Genomic DNA, 12,221 nt, shown 5'->3' with positions numbered 1-12,221 from the left:
AACAAAGCCGGGTCGATACCAAAATTCCACAAACAACGGTACATACTATTGAGACACTAGAAACCTAGGAACCACAACAGGGCACTGTGCCTTGGGCTGAGTGAGTTTTTATACATTTGGAGGTGTGTTTTGTGTAACCACGCCCCCAAAATATGAGTGTGCTTTGGACTCCAGTGTATAGAGCGCCACTGACGCCATGACGCCGGCTCGCGTGCACACAGCAGCCGCGTCCAGGAGGCTGTCCGGACCGCCAAGAGACACTGAAGGTCCGCCGGATTGGAGCAACAGCTGATCGGCAAACCGCCAAAGTATGTATAGGAGACTTCACATATATCATAGCACAGTGTGCATGCAGGTTAATATAACCAAACCATATGTATAGGCTACAATCTGACAATCTGACATCTGGTGATCAAAGGTTAGCAGATTCTAACCCTAATAATCTTGAAATATCGTTGTTCTAGCACTGCTGGCCATTAAAGTAAAACCAAGGTTTTATATAATTCGACAGGGCAAGTGCCGCTGTTGACATGAATCCACTCCTCTGGAGGACCCATAAGTACCAAGAGGCTGGGCACACAAAGCAATTCCCATTTGTCTTGATATCAGACAAGGGGCTACTGTGGGTTAGGTTACCTGCTGCAGCCCAATATTGAGAGCAATCACTTTGCATTAAGAAGCACAACATATCCAATCCAGTGTATCAAGTGGGGGTCAGTTTGGCAAGTTAGAACTTACAATGAGACTGCAATAAGAAAGGGGAAGGGCACAGATGCACAGGAGTACAATAAATACTGATAGAGGGGACTCACAAAGCTGGGTTCCTGCTCATGGTTAAGTTGAGTTAAACCTAGATTGAAAGTGAACCCACAGAAGTGCAAATTTATTGACTTTTCATTTCTCAGTATTCTTCTGCTCTCTGTTGTGAAATACTCGGACTATTTGAATCTTACAACTAAGTTAAAAATTGTAATATATTAATGGTTCGTTATTTTACGGGAACAAATATATTTTATTGTTCACTTCAATTAGTGACTTTCCCTTAGCCATCAATCATCTTTTTTTCACAGATTCAGGAATCGACCGATCACCCAACCCAATAGGCCCAAATTCGGACAAATTGCAGTTCAGACCAAAATGAATCTCCAACTCTGGTGTTTTTTATTATATTCTACTTACTTTTAGATTATGTTTATTAAAGTGATCATTTGCTACTTGCCACAAAATTCATGTCTGTTGCGGCGTTGTTGCCAACATGCAAAGCTACAGAAAACAGTCCGAGCTGAATCGCAGTTCTAAAAGCTAAATATATTAAGATCTATTTGTTGCCTCGTGACTAATGCAAATGACTGTATAGATAATTAATAATGACAATAATGCTATAATTGCTCATCTGGCTAGTCATCTCATAGACAGCAGTGCATACCAACTAGAGAACAAACTGAACTGCTCAATAAGCCTCTGGCACAATTTCATTTCTCAGTCAAATTAAAAAATGTTGTTCTGTATCTTTTTTATTTTTTTATTTTACATTTTTTTTTTATTTGATATACTTATTTCTGTATGACTTACAGCATAGTAATTGCTTAGGAGAAGTAATCACAAATCTTTTCTTTTATCATAAGAGTCCCTGCAGCATCAGAATGCACTAAACTAATGGGTACCAGAGATATTCATATCTCCAGATTTTAGCAATGAAGGTGACCTTGGAATGCAATTATTTTGCATCTTGTAATAAAGTAGATGTACAGTTATAATATATCAATCCGCTTAAATGCCCCATCTATCATCTGAAATATACTTATATCGATAATTAAAGGAACACTATAGTGTTAGGAATACAAAACTATATTTATAAGCTATAGTGTTCCTCTGTTCCCTCCTCCCCCCCTCCCACCCCCTCTCCCTGGCAAATAAAGGGTTAAAAACTATTTTTCTCTTAAGTGAGAGATTGCGACCTCTTCCGACATTATGGCAATGGGAGTATCGCATGCACATTAGTTCTTCCCCATGCTTTCCTAGGGGGATTTTAAAAATGCTGGGTGTTCTCATGCAAAGCATAATTTCACTGAGTTAAAGTGCATGTGAATCAAGGAGACAGCCACTAGAGGCAGTCTTAAACTTGATATGTAAGCATTGCAGTTTCTTTGAACATTGTAGTTTTAACATTACATGGTTAAGGGGACAGGGACACTGCACCCACACCACTTCAATAGCATGAAGTTGTCTGGGTTCCTATAGTATCCCTTTAACTTAAGGGGTTAAATGTCTCGCCCATTTAAAGGGACACTATAGGTACCCAGACAACTTCATGCTATTGAAGTGGTGTGGTTGCAGTGTCCCTGTCCCCTTAAAAACTTATTTTTAAGAGAAACATGCTATCCATCCAAAAAAAAAATACAGAACTTGAAGGACATCATTGGCGTGCTGGGATACATTTAATTGTTTTGTTTGAATGAATATTTTTAAGCACCAGAAACAGTAAAAACTTAATGTAGTGATTCCAGGGCAAAGAGACTATCCCTGCAGTCTTAGCAATATAAACACCTTTTCTAAAAAAGGTAATGTGTATGTTGCATTTTACGGTCACATCTAGTAGTTGTCACTCAGATAGGACTGATTACCAGTGTCTTCACACACTGCATGAAGATACGGAACACTCCCCATAGAAATGCGTTGAGCTAATGCATGTCAATGAAGAGATTCTGATTGGCGCAAAACTGTGAATGCTGTGCATTCTCATGGGGAAATATTGGATTGGTTAAAATCATGAAACATTTGTGCTACATTTATAAACATAAGTGTTTATTCACTTAACTCCAAATTCAAATGGTAAAAGCAAAACCTCAAATAGCCAAAATGTGACTATAGCTAAACTGAAGAAAATTTCCGAATCATCTATTTTATCTTATTCTTAAACTAATTTGCCACTGCTCTGAGTTTAGTCAATAATCTTGATAGACATTACAAAACCATCCAATATAAACCTGATTGGGAATGCATATCATTGGAAAAATGAAGCCTTCTATTGCCGCAGCAAATTAGTTGCTCTCCTGCGGTTGTAAAATCGAAAATAACACAAGCAAAAAAAAATTCCTGTGAGACCCCAATGCATGTGAAAAGAGAGAGACAATGATACACACATATCATGCTCATTTCCAGGCAAACATTGTAAAAGTAAGACTTGGAAGTAAGATATGTTTGAAAACCAGCCAATTATACTGCACTGAAAAGGTGTCAACCTGGCAATATATATTTTCATTCATTATTGAGTTATTCAGCCAACAGTCTGAAGAGTCTAGATTATTTTTGCAGTGCATTTCTCTAATGGGTTTATCTCAAATATTGTTTTTATTTTTAATGGTCTTGAGTAGGGTAAAACATGTTTTTTGTTGTTTTTTGGGGTGTATTAGCTGAATAAAAAAGAAAGTAAATAGAATATGTTCAAGTAAGATGTTAGCAGATAAATATGAAATATCAGTTTTTACAGTTTACTTCCTGTGTCCAATAGGTGTTAGTTAGAGGATATATACTTTTTGAGCCTGGAGTGCAGTAGTTTAGGTAGGTAGCTGGCTGAAGTCTTTGGTACCTGTAGCCACCACAGGTGATTGGGTTGAAACACATGCTTGAGGATAGACTTGTGCATTCAAACAAATTGATATTCATTTAACCCCTTAAGGACCTAACTTCTTGAATAAAAGGGAATCATGACATGTCACACATGTCATGTGTCCTTAAGGGGTTAAATTGGGTGGTCAGTGATTTGTCTGAATTACGTGACTTCAGATCTCCATAGGACTGCACCACAAAACTAACTAAAGGAGGAATAAACAAGTTGTTTCATATGTTTTCTGATTCGGAGTTCCATTCGTGGTTAGAAACAAAAGTGATTGATGGAAAAAGGATAGTGGTTAGGGATAGCCACTAAATGTTAATTTTATACACAGATCAAGTGAGAAGTGACCAATACAGAAACAAACAGGAGGAGCAGTCGAAATAAATATAGATTTTTTTTTTTACTTTCCTCCTTTTTTCCATCTGTTGATTATTTCTTTTCACTTGATCTGTGAACCAAATTGAATGAAAATACACCTCAACACCAGTGAAGGGCAATACATATACATTATATTTACACTGATCATCAACAACATTAAAACCACTGACAGGTAAAGTGAATAAAATGTATCATATCGTTATAATGGCACCTGTGAAGGGGTGGGATATATTAGGCAGCAAGTGAACAGCCAGGTCTTGATTTTTATATGTTACCAGGATAAATGGTCAAGCGAAAATATCTGAGTGACTTTGACAAAGGCCAAATAGTGATGGCCAGATAACCGGGTCAGAAAATCTACAAAACAGGAAGTCTTGTAGGGTGTTCCCCGTATGCAGGGGTTAGTATCTACCAAAGGTGGTGCGAAGCACAACCAGTGAACCAGCATCAGGGTCATGGGAACCCAAGGCTCATTGATGCATGTGGAAATCGATGGCTAGTCCATCTGATCTGTTCACACAGAAGAGCTACTGTAGCTCAAATTTCTAAAAACTTAATGCTATCCATGATAAAAAAAATGTCAGAACACACAGTGTCCATCACAGGATGATTCCTGTCCACCGCCAAATGTGCCTCCAATGTGGATGTGAGCGTCAGAACAAGGCCATAGAGCAATGGAAGAAGGTTGCCTGGTCTAACGAATCACATTTTCTTTTAGTTCAGATGGATGGCCAAGTGGGTGTTGTTTACCTGGGATAGAGATTGCAGCAGGATGCACTACTGGAAGAAGGCAGGCCAGCGGAGACAGTATTGTGCTCTGGGCAATGTTCTGCTGGGAAAGATTTGGTTCTGGCATTCATGTGGATGTTAGGTTGACATGTACCACCTACTTAGAGATTTTTGTGGACATGTACACCCCTTCATGGCAATGATATTCCCTGATGGCAATGGCCTCTTTCAGCAGGATAATGTACCCTGCAACACTGCACAAATTGTTTAGGAATGATTTAAGGAACCAAGATGTTGTCTTGTTCTGCAAATTTCCCAAATCTCAATCCAATCTGTGGGATGTGCATGATAAACAAATCTGATCAATGAAGGCTCCTCCTTGCATCTTATAGGACTTAAATTATCTGCTGCCAATGTCTTGGAGCCAGATACCACAGGACACATCCAGAGGTCTTGTGGAGTCCATGCATCAAACTGTGGGCAGCACAAAAAAAGACCTACGTGATATTAGGCAAGTGGCTTTAATGTTGTGGCTGCTCTGTGTTATGTATATATTTTGCAATATACTAATAGGAAAATTTCCGCACCCTTTTGGTTTCTCTGAATTATTTTTCCTGAAACAATCACATAGACTAAATTCGTTTAAACCAAAATGCCACATAGACGAAACCAGATTCGCCCGAAACAAATTATTTTTTTTATCCTGGACGAATCGATTCAGACAAACCAAACTGTTTACATACACAAGTCTAGTGGAAGAGTCTAGTGGACCATTTTCTTACTTTGGGCCCTGATTTTTTATATATCCTCCCTGCAGCATTGGATCTTTCTAAAAACTCTCAAGTCTTGTTTTTTTTTTCTCATATGATTAATTGAAATGGCCTCACTTGTAAAACAGATGCTGAAATAGCAAATCATGTGCTAAAGTCGAACCACAAGCTGATTTTCTTTTGCCTTCCAAGTTTCATTCATTTTAAGGGATATGCTACTCTAAGTGATGGACTCACACTACCTAAATTTCTGAGCTAGCCATTTTAAAACTAGTGTCTGAATGTTTACACTTGAGAATCTGCCATCTATAGTTTGATTACTTTGAATTTTTTTTATATTTATATTGAAATTACATAATTTGAGAATTGTAACAATAATAATTAATTAATACAATCATATTTCTTACCTCCACCATTTTTCTGGCATAAGTATGGGAATCTCCATACATTTCCCAAACCAACAGAAAATCCAACTTGGGCAAGAATATACTGAAGTTTGCTGTTCCACGCAGGTCTTTCATCCTCAATGTCAGATCCATCTTCAAGATCTCTATCCTTATCTATGTCATCATTAACCATCAACTCACTCTTTTTAAAGCTGTCATCACAGGAATCCTCATTGGAAAGGAGGTCCTTAACAGATTCCACAACATCATCATCCAGCTCTCTCTTAACTACCTTGCTATTTTTAGGCATCTGAAGCAATGAGACAGTTTTAACAAAGGTTTGAATATGGGTATACAGTCTTCTGTGTTGGTTTTGAGAGCCACTGTCACTTTCGTTGCAGAACAATCAAGGTGAGTAAAGATTAAATGTTTTGTTTAGAGGACACAATTTGCTGCAGGTTCTAAAGGTCCATGCTGCTTGTATATCTACAAAAAATAAACAGAATAATTCATTAACTTCAAATAAAACAATTACAAAAGATGCCAGATTTTTATTTTATTTATCACATTAACATAATTTCCTAAATGTATTCCATATTGTTAGAGAGACATAACAAAGCTGCTTATACAGTGTCAACACCTTGGAAATATGCCCATTTGCGAGGTCATATTGCTGTCCTGCATGGTGACTACTCACTGGATATCTCAAATTCCCATAACTTGGTGTGAATTATTTTACCAACAACTGCTTTTTTGGGGAAATAGAATAGGGGGGAGGAAGGGAGTCAGGTTGTTGGTCACACCAGTGTGATATAGATCCCATTGCCTGTGTGGAATAATGCTCTTGAGTACTGTGTTTTGTAATGCAGTACAAAGCATGCTCATAAAGGGAATATAGAGTATAATTTATATGAAAGTGGCAAAGAGGAAGAGAATGGCAAGGAGACTGATATATAGGGCATCTAAGCACTGAATCTACCCATATATGACTGCAGTAATAAGACTGATAAATGACAATATTCAAATAGATGAACCAAAATGTTTCATGTAATATAATTTTGCTCATCTCATATGCAAATTAAATAAGCACTGTTACTCCCCTAAAAAATGAGTATTTTATAAAGATAGAATCTATACGAAATACTCATTATGACTGTGTTGGAATTTCACTGAAATCCCAACCCAATCAAGGGACATACCAAGACAAACAAGGGACTACTTTGTCTCTTTATTGCTCCTCTGCCTAACTCAGGGTGAAGTCTAAGTGTTAAGATTGGATTTGTCTATGGAGGATGCCATGGTCTTGTGGGATCTTCCATAGACCTCAAAATTGTACTCTCATACATATGCAAGAGTACAGCAGATATGTCAGCTCATGGTGCCAGATATGTCAGCTAACCTGCCCCCCCTCCCCCGGCCACCGGACTCGCAGCGGCGATGTCACTATCGGGGGTCTTTGCGAATGCGGCAAAGTCCCCAGGCGGTGATAGTGCTGCTTTAAAATCAAAGCAGCCAAGCTGAACTGGAAGCATAGCTGAATTAGAGAATTTCCCCAGGTCAGCTACTTGCTCTTGCAATTTAGGAATCTATAATATATTTTAATATTTCTTTAAAACTTGTCAAAATAGAAAAAGGTTTGCCAGGATGATCTGAAGCAAGGATGTCACGAATTAGCCACAAATGGCATATTAAGCGTGATATGGATTATCCACAAATTGGAGTTGTGAATGGCTGGTACATTTCTCATGAACTTGCATGACGTTCATCCTACAGAAATAAAGAAATACTCTACATATAAAACAAGTGATTCTTTTATTAACAAATTTCACATTTAATTGCCCAAGCAATTAATCTGGTTTCCACAAGATTCCAAGACAATCAAAGTCATAAAAGAAAATTTGCCATGGCTAACCAATTAAATACTAACATCGTCATCATCAAGTTACTAATTTTAAAATGATCAAATAAACAGAAACATTTCTTGCATGGGAAAATACATTTTTTTGTATTACTTTATATAGTTTAACAATATTTTAGAGGACACGGAGAAAAGTCACCTAAAATACAGAGTACAGTTGTATGATTACATATTCTCAAGCTGTGAAAGGCCACTTCAGAGTGTTACTGCCCAAGCTACAGTGTTTCAGCACTAATTTTCACAGGAGTAGCACTGGATGGATGTCTTGCAGGGCTGCCTGTCAATCCAATATGAATTAAACCCTCCCTTTCTGGTTGATCAGTGATGTGCATAGTGTTACTACAAAATAATAAAGGACAACACTCAGTTTCAAATAGCCACAGGGTGCTTAGCTGAAGCAGGACCAGAAATCCCTTTATATCAGATATATCCAAAAAGAAGCTTCAGTCACTTACTGGGTTCACAGGAAAAGCAGTTTTATGGGATCATAATGCAATGAGCAACGTTTTGACCTTGGCAAAGGTCTTTGTCAAGCTAACACCACATGAAGATATATATATATATATGGTTTCTTTTATATATATATATATATATATACAGTATCTCACAAAAGTGAACACACCCCTCACATTTTTGTAAATATTTTATTATATATTCTCATGTGAAAACACTGAAGAAATGACACTCTGCTGCAATGTAAAGTAGGAAGTGTACAGCCTGTATAACAGTGTAAATGTGCTGTCCCTTCAAAATAACTCAACACACAGCCGTTAATGTCTAAACCGTTGCCAACAAAAGTGAGTACACCCCTAAGTAGAAATGTTCAAATTGGGCCCAGTTAGCCATTTTCCCTCCCCCGTGTCATGTGACTCGTTAGTGTTACAAGGTCTCGGGTGTGAATGGGGAGCAGGGGTGTTAAATTTGGTGTTATCGCTCTCACACTCTCTCATACTGGTCACTGGAAGTTCAACATGGCACCTCACAGCAAAGAACTCTGAGGATCTGAAACACAAAGAATTGTTGCCCTACATAAAGATGGCCTAGGCTATAAGAAGATTGCCAAGAACCTAAAACTGAGGTGCAGCACGGTGTGCAAGACCATACAGCGATTTCACAGTACAGGTTCCACTCAGAACAGGCCTCGCCATGGTCGATCAAAGAAGTTGAGTGCACGTGCTCAGCGTTATATCCAGAGGTTGTCTTTGGGAAATAGACGTATGAGTGCTGCCAGCATTGCTGCAGAGGTTGAAGGGGTGGGGGGGGTCAGCCAGTCAGTGCTCAGACCATACGCCGCAGACTGCATCAAATTGCTCTGTACACTTTTGTGAGATACTGTGTATATATATATATATATATTGCATCTAAAATAAATTATTGATAATGGTTACTTACCCCATTATTCCAATTAGGGGAAAAGATTGGAGGAAGGCAATAAGGTGATGGAGCCAAAAAAGACAGAGAAAACAGATGGAACTAGCGCGTCCTCCAAAAGTGAAACGCAAGAAGTGAGCCACTTCCATTTGAATGTGCATGCAAGTAACAACGTGGTAATGAGCGAAACACCCAAAGACAAAAAAGAAACATGATCAAGGCTCCCAGACAAGGCAGAGATCTCACAATCTGAAGGTGCGCACTAACATAGAGAGGACCCGGGTGCAATAATTGTTTTCGCCCCCCTCCCTATCGCAAGGATGGCCCAAAGTATTATTCACATCTGTCATACAACTCCCACAATACTTTCACAGCTGGGGTTCTACCATTTTCCCATGCTTGCAGGGTTGTATTTAGGGCTGTATTGTACTGAGCAGTGTTTGTGTGTAATCATGTTTTTCATGGAGTGTGTTTGTGTAAATGTTGTGTTGATGTATGAATGCAAGCATGCATTTGTGTTTAGTAGGTTTTTGAATGAAGTGGTGTGTTTATATATAATTTTGGTCTTTAATATGGACGTGTGTTTGTATGTAGTGCTGACGATTGAATGAAGGGATGTGTTTGTGTGTAGTGTTGGCATCTGAAAGCTGAAATGTATGCACATATACACATATACTGCAACACACACAGATACACACACTTCCACATCCAGATGCACAGACACACACACACATTGAAACACATGCAAATACACAAACACACACTGACAGATATATATATATATATAAATATATATATATACACATACAAAGTCACGTGCTGATCCAGATTTACACTTTCATATCCACCCTCCAGTTTCCTACCTTTTACAGGAGGGTGGCTTCCCTGGGGGTCCAGTAGCAGGCTGAGGTTGTTGGTAGTTAGGGGCTGGGTTTCCCGGTCCAGCTCCCCTCCTCTTTGCCATCTCCTCCACCCTCCTGCACGATTTCAGTGTCTTTGGGAGGAAGTGATAGGCTGACATATGTCCATCAGGTGGCCCTTAAAGCAAGGGCCATACGACGGGCCCCCTTATCTTGCTAGATATTCCACTGTCAACTGTAAGTGGTATTATTGGAAAGTGGAAACATTTAGGAACAACAGCAACTCAGCCACAAAGTGGAAGCCCACGTAAAGTCACAGAGTGGGGTGACTGAGTGCTGAGGCACATGGTGTGTCAAAGTTGCCAACGATCTACTGATTCCATAGTAGAAGAGTTCCAAACTTTCACTGGCATTAATATCAGCACAAAAACTGTGTGTCGGGAGCTTTGTGGAATTGGTTTCCATGGCCATGTAGCTGCATTCAAACCGAGCAGGCCTTCTTGTCCAACATCATTGCCTGATGTTACAAATGCTCTAGTGGATGAATGGGTCAAAATTTTTCTAAAGAAACACTTCAAAATCTTGAGAAAAGCCTTCCCAGAAGAGTGGAGGCTGTTAGAGCTTTCACTCTTCAACTATATATTAATGTCTATGTTTTTAGAATGTGCGGTCATACAAGTCCCTGTTGGTGTAATGGTCACTTTCCACAATACTTTTGTCCATATAGTGTATATACAAATATAAACTTGTCTAGAGCCCCTGTTAATGGTTGGTAGATCAAAAATCCTCGGATCATATTGGCTGCTAAATGGCTGCATATCCATTGCTGGCTGTAGCTGTTGGGCAGGAAGAGTTACTTACTAATGAGTGCCAGTATAACTTTCAGAAAGGGCTTAGAAGATTTCTCTAATCTGGAGTGGACACACCGTATCACCTGACAGTTGGCCACCCAGAAAAAGATACAAATGCTTGAAAAGAAGCCAACTGGAACACATACAATGTTAAGGTAAGCATGGGCACATACAGTTAGAGGGTGATATAAGGTTCTACTACTAATCCTTTCACTTGGCGCATTTTAGCTTTTTAGGAAAAAATCTTCTTTTTAAATGACATAAAATTGTTCTGATCACATGACTTTCCCCTTCACTATTTAGAAACTACGTTTTTTTTTAATTGCCTATCTCGATAATAATTTTCTAACACGTTTAATGTAATCTTTCTGCTGACGTAAAACCAAATCTCATATCTTCTGCTTCAGAAATGATTTAAAAGAAGATGTAATTTGGGAAGACATAGTATTCTGCATAATTATAAATATCTTATTCACATGATAGACCCAAAAATAAGTTCAAAGTATCCGATACAAATGTCTGAGAAGTCTGCCAAAAGGCCAAATAACCCTGGCATTTCCACCATGTGACCACAATCCATGGCGGATTAGGACGGAAAGTTAAAAAAAAAAATCTTAATTGTTTTACATGACTTCTACAGTAGCCATAGCAATAGAGTGTAACTATTACCAAAGCTTCAATGCCATTCATTTATGAAAATGTTTTAAGGTTTAACTCTCTTGAAAACTTTTTTTTTTTTTTTTTTTCTGAGATAATTAAAGTATAATACACTCTGGTTCTTATAGAGGCTTATTTGAAACTTGAAATGCACACAGCTTAACAAAAAAAAAAATCTAAAATATATTTAATGTTATGTTTAACCTCTTCACTGCCAAGTTCTTTCCCCCCTATATTTAAGCATAATGTTTATTTGAGAATATAATGCCTTGTTAGCACATAAATATGGGGCACAGCATTAATTGTATACAGATTGTGTTACTTTCATTAAAACTATTTTTTTAAAAATGTTTCTTCAGCCTTCACAGTAATAGATCGGAGATAAAATGTTTTACAGATTATATGGTTTAATTGTTATAATGGCCTCGATTTAAGATTTCTGGATAAGCTTTTCAAATTATTTAATATGTTTGGATAAACATTTAAAATTGATTAATATATTGGAAATGTTTGAATATTTTGATATTTTTGTTGATACCTTTATATATATGTGTATATATAAAATAAGGGACAATATTTCACACAGCATAAAAATCGGTAACCTTTTGTGTAAAGAAAACACACACATCTGTACAATGCAGTAATCAAAACATGCCAAGATTTTTACATTGAACCTTTTGTGTAA

General features: G+C 38.0%; 1 protein-coding gene across 1 annotated transcript in view; it reads right to left on the bottom strand.

Annotated features, from left to right (window-relative positions):
• Window positions 1–12,221, bottom strand: part of SLC6A15 (solute carrier family 6 member 15) — a 76,525-nt gene that overhangs the window by 47,786 nt on the left and 16,518 nt on the right. The window contains exon 2 of the mRNA XM_063447132.1: window positions 5,901–6,365. Coding sequence (XP_063303202.1) covers window positions 5,901–6,189 — 289 coding nt within the window. The 5' untranslated portion in view covers window positions 6,190–6,365. The remainder of the gene's footprint in view (window positions 1–5,900; window positions 6,366–12,221) is intronic.

The sequence above is a fragment of the Pelobates fuscus genome, chromosome 3, assembly GCF_036172605.1.
Source record: "Pelobates fuscus isolate aPelFus1 chromosome 3, aPelFus1.pri, whole genome shotgun sequence".
NCBI classification, from domain to species: Eukaryota; Metazoa; Chordata; class Amphibia; order Anura; family Pelobatidae; genus Pelobates; species Pelobates fuscus.
The sequence above is the reverse complement of the archived record's forward strand: the minus strand, read 5'-3'. Positions and strand labels throughout refer to the sequence as shown.